Here is a 19,168-nt window from a genome sequence, read left to right on the forward strand (position 1 = left end):
GTAGATGGAATAAATATAGTCACGAATTCAATGGCAATTTCATATTTGAATAACTGACCTATATGATCAAAGCATTAAGTCAATCTAAAGGCTCACTATACACTCTCTTAAAGCAACCCCCAAGCCCCCACGTCACATTTATCTCTCCTCTCTCTCTTTCTCTCGCTCTTTCTCTCTCATACACACATTATGATACACACCCATACAGAGAAAAGGAGAACTATATGTATAAATTGGCAATAGGGGGCGTGAGCCACAGAGAAATTATTATCTCTCTCTCTCTCTCTCTCTCTCTCTCTCTCTCTCTATATATATATATATATATATATATATATATATATATAATAGGTAGAGAGAGATTTAATAATTTCTCTGTGGCTCACGCCCCCTATTGCCAACTCTCTTCCCACTGAAACGAGCGAGTAGACGAGCTTCCGTCGACGTGGACACAGAACAGGAAGAGGAACTGCAGACGTGGAAGTAGATATTGGACTGCACTGCTAGCGCTGTCTTCTCTGAATAACAACCCGTAACATTAACAATGATTAAAAAATTTGACAAGAAGGACGAGGAGTCTGGTAAGTTAGGTTTCCTGTCAAGACGTTATGACTTCTGGTGTTATAAAAGATTAAGCACATTAACTTAGCTCACATGAGCGTAGACGTTGGCTAACAATGTAGCACTAGCTAATCTAACGTTAGCCAGCTAGCTATCTAGAAAAACTGACATAGCTAGTTAAAAAAAAACTAGCTAGTTTAGTTATCTATTTAATTTTGTTCAGACAATTCAGGAAACGTGGCGAATTATCTAGAAATCTTTTAACACTAGTGCCTCTAACCAACCTATTGGTAGGCTATATTTGTAAATCTATTGGGGGCTGCCTCTTGAACATCTCTCTCTCTCTCTCTCTCTCTCTCTCTCTCTCTCTCTCTCTCACCCCATATATATGTGTATATATAGCGCTATAATGATAGCGAAGGTTTTTGACTTTTTATTTGCTATTTCCAGGGAGTGGATCAAATCCTTTCCAGCATCTTGAGAAGAGTGCAGTGTTGCAGGAGGTAACGTTAATGTATTCACATTGAGATTACAATAAATGTTTGCATGCAGTGTGACAGATAGTGACATATTTGTGACATATTTGCTCTGTCTGCTGTTTGTATTATAAGACAGAGTAGATGGGTATTTGACATGCACCTTTTTTCTTACCAACCAGGCTCGTATCTTCAACGAGACTCCCATTAACCCTAGGAGATGTCTCCATATCCTCACCAAGATCATCTACCTTCTCAACCAGGTGAGAGGCGGCCGGTACCTCACACACCGGCGATCACCCATCACGAAGAAGTGTGTAAACTCATAGTATCTTTATGTTCTGTATAGGGGGAGCACTTTGGGACCACCGAAGCCACGGAGGCCTTCTTCGCCATGACCAGGCTCTTCCAGTCCAACGATGTGAGACTGAAAAGAAAAAAAAAAAAGTGTTCAGTTTTGGATTGATGCATTTAGGGACATATGCAGTAGGGTTTGTCTTCTGACCTTCCCTTTTTATACCTTCAGCAAACTCTGAGGAGGATGTGCTACCTGACCATCAAGGAGATGGCCAACATCTCTGAGGATGTCATCATTGTGACCAGCAGGTCAGAATTCTGACACGTACCGCCTGTTGCCAGACTAAATAGTGAAATGTGGTACATTTGAAAGGATTTGACCTGTGTGTGTTTGTTTGTGTGTGTGTTGTAGCCTGACCAAGGACATGACTGGCAAAGAGGATGTGTACAGAGGGCCAGCCATCCGAGCTCTTTGCAGGATCACTGATGTAAAGTACCCCCCCCCCCTCCCCAGAACCCCCCTCTATTACCCTCTATTAGATTCTCACATGTTCAGCGCTTAACTTATCCCGAGCAAAACTGAAGCAAAACATCTCTTCTTCCCTACACAGACTACCATGCTGCAGGCCATTGAGAGGTACATGAAGCAGGCTATTGTTGACAAGGTCCCAAGTGTGTCCAGCTCAGCACTGGTGTCCTCACTGGTAGGTGCTTTGCCTGTCTCACCAATTAAACGTGTCAGTGAAATGAAGTGTGTCCTACCCTTCTTTCTGCAGTGCCTTGTGGGTAACGCAGTTCTCTTTTCACACTTCGTCTGTAGCACATGGTGAAGATGAGCTACGACGTGGTGAAGCGCTGGGTGAACGAGGCCCAGGAGGCTGCTTCCAGTGATAACGTCATGGTCCAGGTGAGCAGCACAGACAGACACAACCCCCCCCCACCCCACCCCATGTAATGCTGCTCCCTCTGAACTTCGGATGACGTGTGAGTCTGTGTCTGTCTGTCTCACATCCTTCCAGTACCACGCTCTTGGCCTGCTCTACCACCTGAGGAAGAACGACCGCCTGGCTGTGTCCAAGATGCTCAACAAGTTCACCAAGTCTGGCCTGAAGTCGCCCTTCGCCTACTGCATGCTCATCCGAATTGCCAGCAAGCTGCTGGATGAGACCGAGGGCGGGTAGGCGACACTGATGGTGTTATGATGATAGAACCCGCACTCTGCTCCCAAAAATCAATTTATTTCTTTTACAACTTACAACGTTTCTTGGGTTCTGGGTTCTTCGTCAGGTCAGATTTTTTGGAGCAGAGTGCGGGTTATATCATAATTTATTCACAGTTTAAAGTCAACCCAGCACCAAGTAAGATGTGCATATGATTACCTAAGTAAGTTACTTTGAAGGGCACTTTAGTTAGTGGCTCAGTGTCATTGAGTCTGGCTGGGTTGAATAGAATTTATCTCTATGCATTTTAGAAATTTTGGACAGTTGAAACCAAAAAAAGGTACACTTTTACATAATTGAACATTTATGAAGAGTTGGTTAGTGTTATAGACATTCACATACAATACAATTTTCTTTACGGTGGTCGAACAATCTTTGTGTGTGTGTGCGTGTCAACCCCCGGCACCATCTCAAGAGGCGATGTACTGACGTAATGCGCCTGTGTGTTGTCAGTCACGACAGCCCGCTGTTCGACTTCATCGAGGGCTGCCTGAGGAACAAGAACGAGATGGTGGTGTACGAGGCCGCGTCCGCCATCGTCCACATGCCCAACTGCACCGCCCGGGAGCTGGCACCCGCCGTCTCCGGTTAGTCAACCTCGCGCTCGCTCTCTCTCCCTTTCCTCTTCTTTTTTCTTCTCTTCTCTCCAGTCTCCCTTTCTCCTCTTCTCTCTGTTTTTCGGAGGAAAAAAACGACCTGTAAACGAGTCCAACATTCAAACTTTCTGCCACGACCAGTCGCCTCTTCCTCTGAGTACGGCGCGGTGTCATGGCTGTTCTTACGGGACTGTCTGTGTTTCTCTGCAGTCCTCCAGCTCTTCTGCAGCTCTCCAAAGGCCGCCCTGAGATATGCCGCGGTCAGGACCCTTAACAAGGTACTTATGCTCCCCCAAGTAGTCCAGTCCCCCTCTCCTGCTGGTGGAGATGACCAATAATGCCCATTACACAGAGCCGATGCATAGTCTAGTTACAGGGAGAGGAAAAGTACCTTTCTTTGTCCACCAGGTGGCGATGAAGCACCCGTCAGCGGTGACTGCTTGCAATCTGGACCTGGAGAACCTGATCACGGATTCAAACCGCAGCATCGCCACACTGGCCATCACCACCCTGCTGAAGACGGGCAGCGAGAGTAGCGTAGACCGCCTCATGAAGCAGATCTCCTCCTTCGTCTCCGAGATCTCCGACGAGTTCAAGGTCAGATGACAGTCCTCAACCGGCTCTGAATGGTTGTGTGTGTGTGTGTGTGGTGGGGACAGTTTTTTCTTCTTCAATGGGTGACAATGCAAACAGAAGGTACAAAGTGTCACAAGAGATATCTCACTGCTGTGTGTGTGTGTGTTTCAGGTGGTGGTTGTGCAGGCCATCAGTGCCCTGTGCCAGAAGTATCCCAGAAAGCACAGCGTCATGATGAACTTCCTGTCCAACATGCTCCGAGATGACGTGAGTAGATCATCTCCATAGCCACATCATGGAGTGGCAACACGTTCATTGCCTATGTGTCATATTTGTATTCATATATAAGAAGAGGGATAATGAAAGTCTTACATACTTGTCTTCTACACTCACCCCCCCACCCTCCACCTTCATCTGCACCAGGGCGGTTTTGAGTACAAGCGGGCCATCGTTGACTGCATCATCAGCATCATCGAGGAGAACCCGGAGAGCAAGGAGACGGGCCTGGCCCACCTGTGCGAGTTCATCGAGGACTGCGAGCACACGGTGCTGGCCACCAAGATCCTCCACCTGCTGGGCAAGGAGGGGCCCCGCACCCCGTCACCCTCCAAGTACATCCGCTTCATCTTCAACCGCGTGGTCCTGGAGAGCGAGGCTGTACGCGCAGGTGAGGAGGAGGAGGAGTGGGAGGAGGAGGAGGAGGAGTGTGTGTGTGCGTGCATGTGTGGATTAGGAGTGACTAAGCCACTGACTCCTAGTCCAGGCGGACTTCAACAATTCCCTTTTTACAGTAACAGATTGTCTCTTACGTGTTTGGGTCAACACAATGTTGTTAGTAGAAATAGGAGTCATTTCTTTGTAAAGAAACAGTCGGCTGTGGACCCAGGCTGAAAGCTACTTGTGTGCCCAGTAAGCTTTTCTCAGGATTAGTGTTATTAAGAGGGGATTGCTATTAGCAGGCACCTGAGAGGCTGACTACCAGTATGGAAAATGCACATCAACAGAGTCTCTGTTATCTACAATAACTGAAGCATGAGGGTGGGGGGGGCGGGCATTTTGTTCTTTCTACACACCTTTGCCACCGCTATGCTGACCTAACCACCTCTCTCCCTCCCTGCTATATATAAACTGATTTGATTTGATTTCTGTGCGCCTCCAGCTGCAGTCAGTGCCCTGGCCAAATTCGGAGCTCAGAATGATGACCTGCTGCCCAGTGTTCTGGTTCTCATGCAGAGGTATGGTTCTCTTCTTGACATAGGGCAGCGACGTCCCGCTACCCTCAAAGTCTCTTCTGTGTGTGTGTGTTTGACCTGTGTTTGCGTCTGCAGGTGTATGATGGACAGTGATGACGAGGTGCGCGATAGAGCCACCTTCTACATGAACGTCCTGCAGCAGAAGCAGAAAGCCCTCAATGCCGCCTACATCTTCAACGGTGAGCGCTCACTCACACACATGCGCACACACAACCTCGCTCTTCCTTGAGGTGCCGCCATGTAGTACATCCCTGACCGCATGCTTTGGAATGCGTTCTTAACGCATGTGTGTGTGTGTGTGTGTGTGTGTGTTAGGTCTGTCTGTGTCAGTCCCTGGTTTGGAGAAGTCTCTTCACCAGTATACCCTGGATCCTTCGGAGAAACCCTTCGACATGAAGACCGTTCCCCTTGCCACCGCCCCCATCACTGAACAGAAGACAGGTAATAATAATAAAAAATAATAATTAAATAATACAACTTTATTTGTATAGCATACAAAAAAAAAAGCTGCGAATGCTGTCTTCTAGCAATACATGGATGAGCAATAAACCGCGGTCGCGGTTAACAATCCTTGTTTGTGAGCCCAGTGATTTAGCAGGATTTTCCAGGTGATTTAGGCAATCAACCCCCCACCACTCCCTTCTGTTTTTGCCCTCTCAGAAATGGCCCCCATTGCCACAAGCAAGCTGCCCGAAAAGCTGGCTCCCTCACGCCAAGACATTTACCAGGGTAAGTTGACCTTATTTGATCTGGGCTACGTCGTCGACGTGAAACTACCAGGCCGGTAGCGCTTGCAGGCCAGTCGGCGTGGCGTTCCGTAGGTAACCCTAGTAACGCTCTGATGTGCCCATCCCCCATCCCCCACCACCCAACAGAACAACTGGCGGCCATCCCAGAGTTCCAGACCCTGGGCCCGCTCTTCAAGTCGTCGGAACCCGTCCAGCTGACAGAGGCGGAGACGGAGTACGTGGTGCGCAGCATCAAGCACACCTTCGGCCGACACATGGTGTTCCAGTTCGACTGCACCAACACGCTCAACGACCAGCTCCTACAGAAGGTCAGCAGCACGTCCGCTTTTCCCTCTTTGACGTGGTGGCTGGCGTTGCCGGTGTGAAACTGAGTGGTCCCGATCCAAGATGGTGGCCGTGCAACGGTGGCTTGATGGGTGTTAAAGTGCAAGCTTTAGGTGGAAGTCGCTTGGTCACAGATCAAGGATCACATTGCTTACTGTAGCCCAGGATGCATAACTGCTGCCAATTCTTCTATTTTTTCTTTAGCTAAACCGGAACATCTACAGTACGCTGTGTATTAACGTGAGCCTGTGGTTGTCATTATAGGTGTTGGTTCAGATGGAGCCGTCGGAGGCCTACGAGGTGCTGCACTATGTCCCTGCTGCTAACCTCCCCTACAGCCAGCCCGGGTCCTGCTACAGCCTGGTGGGACTGCCTGACGACGACCCCACTGCCGGTGAGGAGCTGGCTGTGCTAGCCTCCATGTATGGGAGTGGGTCTAGTTACGGCCTTTCTCAATCCTCGGGGGTGGTTTAGCGACTCGGTTGGTGTGGGTTGGGATGTGTCTTGGGTAGGAGGAGATGTTTTGTTTCTGACGTTCGGTCTTGCTCTCCTCCAGTGTCTTGTACGTTCAGCTGTACGATGAAGTACCTGGTCAAAGATTGCGACCCCAACACAGGAGAGCCTGATGACGACGGTTATGACGATGAATATGTGGTATGTATCGTGAGTGGGATTGAGAGGAGAAGCATCTGTCTGGGGGACGGGCATCTATTAGAAAAGACTGTACCCAATTTCCCAAACGGCTCCTTTCCCCTCAATTCCCCTACCCTGTCTCTGTCTCAGCTGGAGGACTTGGAGGTGACAGTAGCAGACCACATCCAGAAGGTTCTGAAGCCTAACTTCGCGGCGGCATGGGAGGAGGTGGGAGACGAGTTTGAGAAGGAGGAGACGTTCGCGCTGGCTTCGGTCAGAACACTAGACGGTGCGTTCCCGGAGCCGACGAGAGCATGAGGGGTGATGAACGTTAATGAGGGATATTTAACGTCTAAATGGCGTTTTCTCCTGTCGCTCCTTATAGAGGCGGTGGGCAACATCATCAGTTTCCTGGGCATGCAGCCGTGCGAGCGCTCGGATAAGGTCCCAGAAAACAAGAACTCCCACATCCTCTTCCTCGCAGGTGCCGTTTGGTTTTAAATCCCCTTTGGTGGTTATCCTGGTTTTGACAGGACAGCAGATCATCCACCGTAGTTCCACTGACCTCCCTCTCATCCCCCTCCTGCCAGGTGTGTTCCGGGGAGGTCACGACGTGCTGGTGCGTTCCCGCCTCGCCCTCGCCGACGGCGTCACCATGCAGGTGACGGTACGCAGCGGTGACGAGACAGCCGTGGACGTGGTCCTGGCCTCCGTGGGCTAGACGCGCCAGTCCAACAAGACGTCAACGAGGCTGAATGACAGATGATGCTATGTTATTGATCTCTTAGGTTTTCTCTGTGCGCTGACTGTGCTTCAAGCCCTTGGCTGTCTCTTTAGCAGTTAAGATTAAATTGATATGTTATCAGTACATCTTTACTGGCGCCCTACAATAGACATAAGTGCTCAATCTGTTGGCATGTCCTATCTGAATCCCCGCCTATTACATGTGATATTCCTCTTTTTAAGAATTACTGTTTCTCTTTCGGCTGTGTTTGGGTACAGTGTGTTCTTTGTGTACCAAAAATGGTCTACAAAGCTATTAATAAATGCTGACCTGAAGTATGTTTTTTGTGGTAGATATTCAGTGATGTTACAAGTCTGTTTTTAATTAGAAAACTAGTTTTATTTTCAAAAAAATTACTTTGCTCTTTCACTCAGTGCTGTATTCAGTTAATTTCTACATTGTGTTTTATCAAAATTCATAGGATGCAGTCAATTGCAAGTAGTCACTCCTTGTGAATCAGATAAGAACCACCCACCTCATTAAACAAATACTTTTCCACAAAAACGTAAATGATCTCAAATTAGGCAAATCTGTCATGCTTCCAGTTCAGTTTTCAGTTACACTTACACATTTTCAGTCTATACTGTGTGACCTGAAAAAGGCATATCAGCTACAAACCATGGCAAAAAGTTGATCAAAGTTACATCAGTTTCACAGCGGATCCTCCAGTGACCAATGGGACACAATCATCAGTTAAAACTCCACACAGGTTTAGGGCTTACATTGTTCATTCCCTAGTTCAATTACGAACAAGACGCTACAATAAAAGCTGCGACATAACATTCTGTCAATGTCCTATTCCATTTCATTACGTTTATTGTATAGTTTTGGTTTCTGTATTTAGTTCCCATTGTAAAAGAAAAAAGGTGCGAACGATTGCTAAATTGGGCCCACAGAGACGTTAGTCTCCTCAGAAGGAGTCAATGAAGTTGAGATAGGCGTTGAGGAAGCCCATCGGGTCCTCCAGCTGTGGGTAGTGGCTGATGTGCTCGTCCAGAACCGACACCGTGGACCTCTGGATCAGCCTCCTGCAAACGGTAGGAACAGAGGAACATCAGGAAACCAGCTGGCTGGAGGTCACAGCATACCACCGTACTTCAGAACTACACACTCACTGGGAACTAAGAGGAACGTTCTAATTGTACAGGAAACTCCTAAATAAATGTACAACAGAGCGATATCAAAGCCCTGCAGATTCTCATGACGTATTGATATCGGATCTGACATTCTGTTGCCTCTGACACTGAAAAGAAACACTCTTCATAGTGGAAAATGACACTGCAACCAGCAATTCAGAAACACAGGTAAAACTAGAACAAAAAAAGACCACACCAACAAAAACACAAACTAATTCGGCAACCTAAACAGCTAGACTCACCCAATCATTTCTCATAGCATTTGAACTCACAGCACCACCTCCATAACCCAACATGACAAGGGATAACAGAAGACTCACTGGTAATGGCTGATGAACTCAGGGTGAGGGTTGACTGGGTCCAGGGGTCCATAGATCATGTGCACTGAGAGGCAGAAGGGGAGATTACTTAGCAGTGTAGGGACAGGGGACTGGGTGAGGGGGATGGGTGTGAGGGCTTTAGCCACCATTCAAAATAGCGGCTTACATTCAGTTAGGTTATGGCATGTTCATTTCTGTTAATAGAACATTGTTCTATTGTCTCTAGACGTGAAACTGAACTGGCTCTAGATCCAAAAATCATTGTTATTAGTGTCTAATGCACTTTTTTTAATGGAAAAAATGTATATCGCAAATACATCTGGGATTATTTATTATAGCCATAGCATGTACATTATAACACCCATACCCCCCCCCGGGTTATTCATATCCATATACTGTATATAGCATGTACATAATCCATCCATACCGGTATCTTGATACTGTATAGATTGTTACTTACTGTGTAATTTGTAAATTGTGTAGTGTTATCTGTAATGAGCACATCTTGGAGCCGGCAGTAACATTTCACTGTGACTGTACACTGTACATTACACGTGACAAATAAAATAATCTGATCTGACATCAATAACAAATGTAAATAAATTACACAGCAGTCCTCACATTCACAAATAAGTATTTCGATTGAACTGAAGTATATTGGAGTAAATACAACAGTAAGTGTATTAGAGTAAAAAGGGCCAGCACTAGTAGTCATTGGGATAGGGACACATGAAGAGTACAGGTTGCCTATGGGGAGGCCTGGTATACCCCACACCACCCCCTACCGGTCTAGGAGGCACAGAATTAGCAGAATTAGCATAGCGCCAACGATAAGAGGCTTAGCCTCAGCGACCCACTTGCCAACTCCCTCTCTCGATTCCAGAATACCAGGATGGATGGATGGATGGATTATGTACATGCTATATACAGTATATGTGGTTAAATCTACCCCGTTATGGTCACAGAAACCCGGAGCCAAATCTCTATCCAAACAAAGACCTATATGGTTTTTCTTGAGTTGCAAAAAGTCACTGAGTGGTTATTTGTTTTGTCATTTAGTGATGGAGTGCACATTATAATACACTTGGTTACTGAGCCACCTTGTGTCAGTGGGAAATATATATATGGGAATTCATGTGTTTTTCTAACATTGGATAGATTTGCTTTACTTTGCCTGGAAGATTCGTTTCTGTGTGTAAAGATTAGTTTAGTTTATGTGGATCATGGTGGCTCTGACAAGTTTTACCTCTAGCAAAAGGGTGGCAGGGGTTCCAGCTGGGGGGGCAGAGGCTATCTCCCACATACACATTTGAACTTCATAAATGGCAACTGGGGTGGCACAGCTTTTTTCAGGGGTGGAGGCTGTTAGTACTCACCGGGGATAAATGTGGAGGAGAGGGCCCCCACCCATCTCTCTCTGTGTTTCACCCTCTGGTTGATGAACTGTATAATGCTATGGAGAGACATGGAGAGGGGCTAAGTACAGTATATGCTGTCTAGCTGATACATATATATCAATACATATCAATATTATCATACATATCAATCAGCAGTTAGCTCCCCCCCCCCATCACTGAATGGTCAAAAAGGGCAACTACTTATTCATTCAATCAACGACACAGCAGTTGAACAGCTCTTGGTCCACGCACAGTGCCATGTCTGTAGATACAAATCTGATCACAGCTTGGTCCATTCCATATCTAGTGAATTATGCTACCTGGTGCACCCAGGGTACAGACCTGTCCATGACCAGATTGCCATCATTGTAGCGTATTGCTGTCCACATGTCCCAGTACTCAGCGTCTGTGGGCTGGGTGTACGGACCAAACACCTCTCCAATCCTACCATGGACGCAGGTAAACAGGGTCAACGCATTACATGGAGAAACAAGCCCTGGTCACATGTTCTAGTCAGCTACCGGCATGCTGGTACATAGAGTTAGTTCCTCATTCTACACCAGTGCCTCTAATGTAAACTGTGTAAGGTGATACTGTGGTGTGTAAGGAGATACTGACCCTTTTGAGAAGATCAGGTAGTTGGTAAGGTGGGTGAGAACGGAAGACAGGAAACTAAAGTCCTTGAGTAGCTGTGTGGGGGACAAGATGGAGACATTATTCAACAAATTTCATGAATGACAGCCCTGGCAGCTCAGTCAGCATGAGGGAGAGCAATGTTGCACCATTTGAGCAGAATGAATGTGAGACATTCTTAAATAAATGGTAGCAATGTAAATAACATCAAGTATAAAAGATCAAACAGAAAACGCTGACCAACCGTCTGCATGAGTCTAGGATGGTGCGTTTCTGGGAATATCCCTGTTGATACAGAAAGAAAACAGTTTTCTCTGTTTTAAATGTAACACCATAACATAGTGAACACAAAATAATACTTTAAAAAGCTTCACCTTTTAAAAGTTTCATATATAGTTAAATTCAATAAATATGGACATATGATCAAAATAATCCACACACTTTTAGCCTTCCTCAGCAGCAGTCTCTATACTAAATCCACCATAGGATACAGTAATGAAGGAATGTGTGACTTTTTCCGACAGTAACTAGCTTAACCAATCAGGAAAGGGGACTAGACTGCACTCTACCTCCATTGGACAGACAGAGGCTGTTAATGGTGAGGTGTCCAGTTCTGTTGTGGTCACTCCTGTGGGAGACAAAGTTTGGGCGGGGAGAGCGGAGGGAGGTTTTGACGGTTATGGTCAATTATAATGTCAAAGCATTCACACAGCTGACCAAACAACAAGTCAATGGGACTAATGTGGATAAGTAGCAGTTAAATAAACACAGGGACAGCAAAATGCCACCCTTCACAATCAGCACTGTAGCGGTATACGTCACTAGTGACATAAGCATACAACCCGTCATAGTTGTTACCACATAGTCACCCCAGTAATAATCTTAGTGGTGATCCTGCTCAGTTAAAGCTTCTTACTCATTGGGAGAACATGGTGGTGGTAGTGGGGGGGTGCACAACTGAGACCGTAGCTAACGGAGCATGAAGAGTACTACGATTGATAGACACATTTCTCTGATGTGCTCTAGCTACACAGGGAGACGAATGTAGACTCAGCTATGCCCCCCACCCACCACCAGAACCCACATGAACACCCCCCTTCACCCCGACATGTACACCCCCTCCACCCAGACCATGTTGTACAATCACCTACATACAATACAACTGTATGACAAGTCACTATCACACCGATACCCACAACATATCCATAAGCCATAACACAGAAAGACGCATGTGCGCACACACAAGCATACAAGCAAGCAAGCAAGCAAGCAAGCAAGCACACACACACACGCACACGCACACACACACCACACACCTGTAGAGCAGCTCAAGGGCCACTGTGTCCCCGTAGTCATGGGAGATCAGGTTGACCCTCTGCTCCGTCAGGCCCAGGTGGGCCACCAAGGCCTCCACTATGCTGGCCTGCTCAAAAATGGAGTAACTGTGGGGTCTCTGGCAGGAGGAGGGGAGGTGGTGAGTTCATAACATGGTTTGTTAACATTTAAAGAAAAAATACTGTTTTCAATCTATTTATACTAGCCGGGTCTCCCTTAAAAAAAGAGAGATGTGCATTTCATACAGTGGAGGTACGACAGGACTTTCTTAAAAGCGGAAGGGAGACTCACAGGTTTGTCACTGAAGCCAAAGCCCAGGAAGTCCAGTGCTATGACTCGATTAAAGCGTTGACGCAGCGGCTCCCAAATCTATGAGACACATGGAAAACACACAACAGCTGTCTCAGCCTTCCATGGAACCAGATGGAACAATAGCGATATTGACATTGCAGTGTGCAGTCATTATTTGGGACGGTGGCAGTGAATGACGTGAAATTAAAAGATCTGGGTCAGCAGAACAGAGCTGAGGTCAGCAGCATGGCGTTAAAAGCCATGTATTAGTCTTCTCAGAGCAGTTAGCTCACCTTGTACCAGTCTAAGCTGGAGGTCGGGAAACCATGGAGAAGTATGACCACATCAGAGCTTCCCACAGCCCCATAGGTATCTGTGGTACACAGCACAAGGTAGGGGAGGAAGAATTGAGGACAACAACGGGGCATGTTAATGCATTGATCAATATTGCGCTATAGAATTCGGGTGGACAAGTGTCATTTCATTGATGGACATTTTATTGTATCTACACATCACCGGTGTGGTGAATCTTCTGCTACGTTTACCAATGAGGACTGGCACAACGGTTTCCTGACCATGGTCAGTGACAGAATGAGAAACTGTCTCCTGTCCTCCTCTCTACATCCACCTTTAGTGCTCAGAGAGCTGTAGTGTTACTGAACACAGAGTTGGTTCCACACAACCGAAGCTTATTCCCTATTGGTCTGGTACAAACCCATCCCGTGGTCCAGACAGTGGGCAAAGAAACAGTGATTGTTGTTATCAAAGATTAATTTGGAATGAGTCAATGCTCTTCACATGTGGATAGAGTTACTGAAGAAGACACCATACCTCTGTAGAATATATTGTTGCCCCTGAAAGTGAAGTATGCGCCAGAGGAGCGCCACAGCTTAAGGTCGGAGGACAGTTCAGGGGGAGGGCTGTGCACGTAGACCGCGATCAGAGGTAGGCATATTAATCCCACTTTAAGCCACCATTCCCTCATCTTCATATCCAAGAAGGTGTCGCATCCCCAACTCTGGAGAATGAGGAAGGAAATATTGAGTTGTATGTAGGGATAACAACAGCGTACCTGTAGACTTTGTAGCTAGCAACCTTACAAATAGTCCATGCGGCCAGTCGGTGACATGCACCCTGGAATTGTCAATAAAGCTATGTGGGCCCTGCAAAATTCATCACGTTATACGGTCACAGTCCATGTGTCAATTTTCTTACTGCACTGCTGTACTAAGCATACGCGCAGTTTGACTTTTTGATCAGGGGGGGCAGTCAGTCCCAGCCCCCCCCCCCCCCCATCAAATAGGGATTATAGTGGTAAAAATACGAGCCCTGCACGGACAACTCGTTCAACTGCGCCTCCGCTGCGCCGTCCATTAGCACAAACATTTGGAATTCGTTTCAATATAGCCTAGGCCTACTTCAAACAATATTTTCCAATAAATTCTTCCAAAAACTAAAACGGAATGTATGCTACGCCTTTCATGCTTCAATGTCGGGATGTGTCATTATAAACAGCGTATTCGAATCCAGCAATTGCCTCTTCACATGTAGCCTATCTGCATTTATATCAAAGAATAATCACCAAAAGAATAATAGTGCGTGCATAATCAATTCGACAACTGGACAATGGATACGTTGCACAGATGTGCAGTATCCAACAGTTCGTTCATGGCTAGGAATGGTAGGCCTACAGCTATGGGATCAGCTCATGTTTGGGTTGCTGTCAAAGCTGCCACTCTTATGTTGCTATAGCCGAAATTATCAGAACAATATGAACATTCAGTTGAAAGTTTTCCATCCACCCATAACTGGATGAGGAATCAGCACAATCAATTCTCACGCAAGCAGGAGCCGTTCAGTGCATTTCTCTGATCCGGTCGCAACCCAGTCTCTAGAATACATGTTTTGGACGCGTTGCAGACAGTTTGCGCATCTGGCCACCAGGGGGGGCAGTGCCCCCCCTTGCCCCAGCCAATCTGCGCGCCTGGTACTAAGTCGTCTAAAAGCTTCTGATAGGCTAATAGAAACTTTGCGTTACTCGCTCACTGTAGAATCCGAGACTGGGGTACACTCCTCCGGAACGACTGTAAATTGGTTTGGCGTGTCATTCCTGTTTCGTGCGTCCCGGTCATTTGGCTACGTTTCAGGACCTCACCCTGTCGAATGCATTCTTTACCGCGGCCTTTTTGTGGCAGTCTCTTGAGCGGTCGTCAGGGATCTACGCATCGAGAATAGCATGGCCCGCAATTCAGAAGAGCCACCTGTCGGCGCGGAGGTCCGGGTGTATCTCATGCGTTTCTGTAGCCTTCTTCTTCTTTTTCCTTGGGTTTATGGCTGATCGCAAACAGCTTAAAGGTGCATACCGCCACCTACTGTACAAGAGTGTGCATCATCATGTCATCATCCTAGTGCTTACAGACTACAGTCTGCCCCACAACCGTGTGTCACCCAAGAAAGTAAATAGAGCCTTCCTACAGATTCCTACCCCCTCCCCCTCCGTGCCCAATAAACCCCTCAAATTCCATTCCCGTCCTGCCTCTCTGACCTTATCCCGGAGACTCTCTCTATCTTCTTCATATTTGAGACAGTGCAATAGAACATGTTCAGTGTTTTCTGTAGCTCCATAGTGCCCACATGTATCACTCCCCCTTTTCCCCAGTAGCCTACAAACAAGGTGCCGTTCAGTCCCATGTGATCGAACCTGAGTCTAGCCATGACGATTTCCTCCCTCCTGTTCTGTACAGTGTAGTTCTTCACCATAACTGACTTCTGTACCCTGTGATACCCCCTCCCCTTCTGTTCTTCATCCCACCTCTTCTGCCAGAACTCAAATCCCTTCCTTCTAATTACCGCTTTCCCTTCTCCCTTCCCGAGCAAAACAGGCTCCGAGATGTCCTTAGTCAGCGCACCTTTCCCCAGTTTGTCTGCAGTCTCATTCCCTGTCACCCCCTCATGTGCTGGAACCCAACAAAACTGTACATCTATACCACCCCTGTGAAGCCTAAACAAACTGTGATACAATTCAATAAGTAGATCCTCTCTGATGGTCTTGGTGGACTGTATACTGTCCAGTACCGATTTGGAGTCCGGGCACACCCCCACCCTATCAGGTCTGACCTCCTCCACCCACTGCAACCCAAGGATGACCGCCACCATTTCAGCCGTGTACACAGATAACATATCAGACAGCCGCTGGAGAGACCCACTTCGAACCCTGGGATATACACCCCAACTCCCACTCTATCCAGTTCATCCTTCGACCCGTCAGTGTAGATCTCCACACACCCGCAGTAACTCGCGCGCAGATACATGACCGTGTTCATACCCACTTCACCTGCCTGCCATCCATGTTTTCTCTCCAGAACGCGCCTGTCCACGGTCACTTCAGGGAAGAGCCAAGGGGGCACCCAACTAACTGGGGCGGATCTAGTGAACTCTAACCCCTCCAGCCCATAGTCCCTCACTGTGGCTTCAATAGTCCACCCAAACCCAGTCCCCTGGAACCTATTGAATTCCCAACAATCCTGCACCGTGAGCTTAGCAAGGTGGTCGTCCCCACACCCTTGCAGCCTAACCCAATAGGCCAGCGCTAGTTTCTCCCGCCTGAGCTCCAGTGGCCTTTCTCCACCTGCAATGAGCACCGCGTTATTGGGGGTAGATCTAATAGCCCCCAAACAGATCCGCAGAGCCCTATATTGTAACCGATCCACTTTAAGCAACGTAGACTTTGCTGCCGCTGCATACACCACTCCCTTATAGTCCAAAGCTGACCTCACCAGTGCCCTATAGATATCCAGCATTGATTGCGTTCCTGCCCCCCAGTCACACCCAGCCACAGCATGCAGCAGATTGATAACCTTCTTGCATTTGGTTTCCAAGTGGCGTATGTGTACTGTCCATGTAAACCTGCTGTCGAGCCACAGGCTCAGGTATTTAAACTCCGTAACCTATGGCCGACCATAGAGCATGAGACCCCCAGCCTCGAGCTTGCGCTTATTAGTGAAAACCATGTAGCAGGACTTGCTCGCTGACAGTTTGAATCCCCACTCATAAGACCACCTTTCCACCTTCTCTATTGCCTGTCTCAGCTTCCCGAACACGTACGGCACATTCCTTCCCCTCATCCAAATGGCCCCATCGTCTGCATAAAGAGCCGACTTGATGCATCCCTCAAGGTTCACAAAAATATAATTAATCATCACATTAAACAACACCGGGCTGATCACACTCCCTTGAGGGATACCATTCACTATGCTGAACAGCTCTGAAACGTCCGCACCCACCTTGACTCTAAGTGTCCTACCCGTTAAAAAGTCCATAACCCAATTGTACAACTTCCCCACAATACCCAAACGGCTCAACTTGATAAGTAGCTCATCCCTCCACATAGTCGGATGCCTTTTCAATGTCAAAATAAACTATCACCATCCCCTCCTTCATTTTCATTGACTTTTCAACATCAGAGCAGACTCAAACCAGAGCATCCAGCGTGGAACGCCCTTTCCGAAATCCACTCTGACGGTGACTCAGTAGCCCTCTTCGTTCCAGCACATGACACGAAGTCTGCGAACTATCATCTTCTCCATCCATTTGCACAAATGAGAAGTCAATGTGATAGGCCTAGCCATCAGGCACAGCAGGGTCCTTCCCAGGCTTATGAAATGGCAAAATCACTGCACTCTTCCACCCACATGGCAAGATGCCCTCACTCCAGATTCTATTAAAAAGTCTCAGCACTAGCTGTAAAGATGCCACTGGTAGCTGTCGGAACATGGCATAGCATAACTGGTCCTGCCCTGGGGCTGAATACCCGGTACCCTGCAAAGCTATTTTGAGCTCTGTCATCGTAAAGTCCACATCTAAAGTCGATCCAACCTCACCTCTCCGATCCCACACATTCCCATGCCTACTAAGCGTGCAGACCTTCTACTACCTGTGCACTTCATCCAGGTGCTCCCCACTATGCACTGCAGCAAAAGCACGACCCAACAGCCATCTCAGCTGCGCAGTCCTCTATGCTACCCTCAAGAGCAACCAGATGAGCCGTGCCCTCACAAGACAACCTAAAGACCTCCCAGTCAGCCTTCCTGAAACACCACCCAACAAGTGCACACCCGTCTTGTACATACACTCGCATGAACAACCGTGAGAACTGGAAAGTGGTCACTCCAAATAGTCGACTCGGTCTTAACACGCCACTCACAGGCCGTCACCAGACTACTTGACACCAGCGTAAGATCTAGGCAGGACATTGTACCCCTATTCACATCAAGCCTTGTGCCCTGCCCATTATTAAGGCAGACCAGCGACCTTCAGCGACCACGTCTTCGACCACCTGACCATTACTGTCTGTATGAAGACTGCCCCATAAACTGTTGTGTGCATTAAAATCCCCAACCCACAATTCCTTCCTAGACACCGCCCTAGCTATGTCCTGGAACATGTCCACTGTAAGCGACTTACATGGATTGTAGAAATTGACCACCTTAATATTGCCCTCCTCTCTCGGGCTACACAATTCCACCACAACACATTTAACATCCACAGGGGAGGGCACCTCCATATAGGCTAACCCATCTTTCAGAAAAGTCGCACATCCCCCACCACTTCGATTGTGCGCCCGATCTTTCCTTACAGACCTGTACCCGGGGATCACAAAATCCAACTGAGGCCGCAGCCAAGTCTCTTGTACACACAAAACATCAGGAACTACATCTAACTCATATATATACTTCTTCAATTCTTGTCCATTGGCTGTAAGGCTCCTAGCATTCCACTGCAGAATGTGAAGCACCATCAGTAAGATTTCAACCCTCCCCATTATCCACTGGTTTATTCAACAATGCATGTATCTGTTCCGCTTTAACCTCCGTCACCGCAAGGAATCTTTCGGCTGCCTCCACAATGGCCTTGATATTATCGCTCTTCCCTTTATGCTGCGCTGCAACATTCATGATATGAGAGATGAAGGCCACAAAATCCACTTCGCCCACTACCAGTGTGTCATCGCCAACACTACATTTGTGGGAACACACACTAGGCGGTGGTGCTGGAGCTTGGGGCTGGGGCCGACCGTCCGGTACAGGACCAACACTCTGCACTGCAGCATTCTCAGTCACACCACTAGGAGGCTCGGCCCCGTCCCCCTAACCGTCTTCAGTGCCTCCGCATACGATACCCCTGTCACTACCTTGACCCGTTGGACCTCCCTGGCTTCAATCTGCGCTACACATCCACCATACGCAGCACTGTGCTCACCCCCGCAATTACAACACATCTTGGCATCTACCTCACACTTCCCATACTCATGTTGGCCCCCACAACGGGCGCATCTAACCTGACCCTTACACTGCTGTGCTGTGTGCCCCATTCTCTGTCACTTGAAACATCTGAGCGGCTTGGGGATGAACGCCCTCACACTATACCTCACGTAACCCATTTGCACTGATGGAGGAAGGGCCTTCTCAAACTGAAGTACCACTGACAAGGTGGCCGTCAACACGCCATCCCTCTTGCTCATAAGTCTAGTGGCCTCAATCACCTTGCCTCCACGTAGCTCCTTCTTGATCTCCTCCATAGACACACTCACA

At 47.6% G+C, this 19,168-nt stretch overlaps 2 protein-coding genes across 4 annotated transcripts; one reads left to right on the forward strand and one right to left on the reverse strand.

The window, feature by feature from the left end:
• Positions 1-447: 447 nt before the first annotated feature.
• copg2 (COPI coat complex subunit gamma 2) lies at positions 448-8,116 on the forward strand. The gene is made up of 24 exons (XM_084447542.1): positions 448-578; positions 1,009-1,061; positions 1,217-1,297; positions 1,384-1,455; positions 1,561-1,640; positions 1,744-1,819; positions 1,943-2,035; positions 2,152-2,238; positions 2,351-2,508; positions 3,005-3,138; positions 3,358-3,425; positions 3,556-3,744; positions 3,895-3,990; positions 4,147-4,390; positions 4,883-4,958; positions 5,052-5,155; positions 5,292-5,417; positions 5,637-5,705; positions 5,852-6,033; positions 6,314-6,443; positions 6,606-6,703; positions 6,833-6,971; positions 7,068-7,166; positions 7,273-8,116. Exons 1-24 carry the CDS (start codon positions 542-544, stop codon positions 7,401-7,403), a joined length of 2,622 nt encoding a protein of 873 aa, XP_084303668.1. The 5' UTR covers positions 448-541; the 3' UTR covers positions 7,404-8,116.
• Positions 8,117-8,264: 148 nt separating this feature from the next.
• On the reverse strand, positions 8,265-14,813 carry mest (mesoderm specific transcript). Of its 3 annotated transcripts, none has more exons than XM_084447544.1 (12): positions 14,734-14,813; positions 13,410-13,596; positions 12,872-12,951; positions 12,579-12,656; positions 12,269-12,405; positions 11,522-11,580; positions 11,197-11,237; positions 10,938-11,008; positions 10,662-10,763; positions 10,299-10,375; positions 8,923-8,986; positions 8,265-8,494 (listed from the first exon to the last, which is right to left on the reverse strand). In XM_084447544.1, exons 2-12 carry the CDS (start codon positions 13,567-13,569, stop codon positions 8,377-8,379), a joined length of 987 nt encoding a protein of 328 aa, XP_084303670.1. In that variant the 5' UTR covers positions 13,570-13,596; positions 14,734-14,813; the 3' UTR covers positions 8,265-8,376. The 3 variants fall into 3 exon arrangements, with proteins under 3 accessions (XP_084303670.1, XP_084303669.1, XP_084303671.1); XM_084447543.1 differs by having other exon boundaries at positions 14,625-14,755; XM_084447545.1 differs by having other exon boundaries at positions 14,617-14,752.
• Positions 14,814-19,168: the final 4,355 nt, after the last annotated feature.

The sequence above is a fragment of the Borostomias antarcticus genome, assembly GCF_949987555.1.
Source record: "Borostomias antarcticus genome assembly, chromosome: 13".
NCBI lineage: Eukaryota > Metazoa > Chordata > Actinopteri > Stomiiformes > Stomiidae > Borostomias > Borostomias antarcticus.

Coding starts and splice junctions, on each gene's coding strand:
- copg2 (XM_084447542.1), top strand. CDS start 542: ATGATTAAAAAATTTGACAAGAAGGACGAGGAGTCTG. Junction 1,456..1,560: donor GGCTCTTCCAGTCCAACGAT/GTGAGACTGAAA, acceptor TTATACCTTCAG/CAAACTCTGAGGAGGATGTG. Junction 6,034..6,313: donor ACGACCAGCTCCTACAGAAG/GTCAGCAGCACG, acceptor TTGTCATTATAG/GTGTTGGTTCAGATGGAGCC.
- mest (XM_084447544.1), bottom strand. CDS start 13,569: ATGAAGATGAGGGAATGGTGGCTTAAAGTGGGATTAATATGCCTACCT. Junction 11,581..12,268: donor GCCCTTGAGCTGCTCTACAG/GTGTGTGGTGTG, acceptor TGTCTCCCACAG/GAGTGACCACAACAGAACTG. Junction 11,238..11,521: donor CCTCTGTCTGTCCAATGGAG/GTAGAGTGCAGT, acceptor CTGTATCAACAG/GGATATTCCCAGAAACGCAC.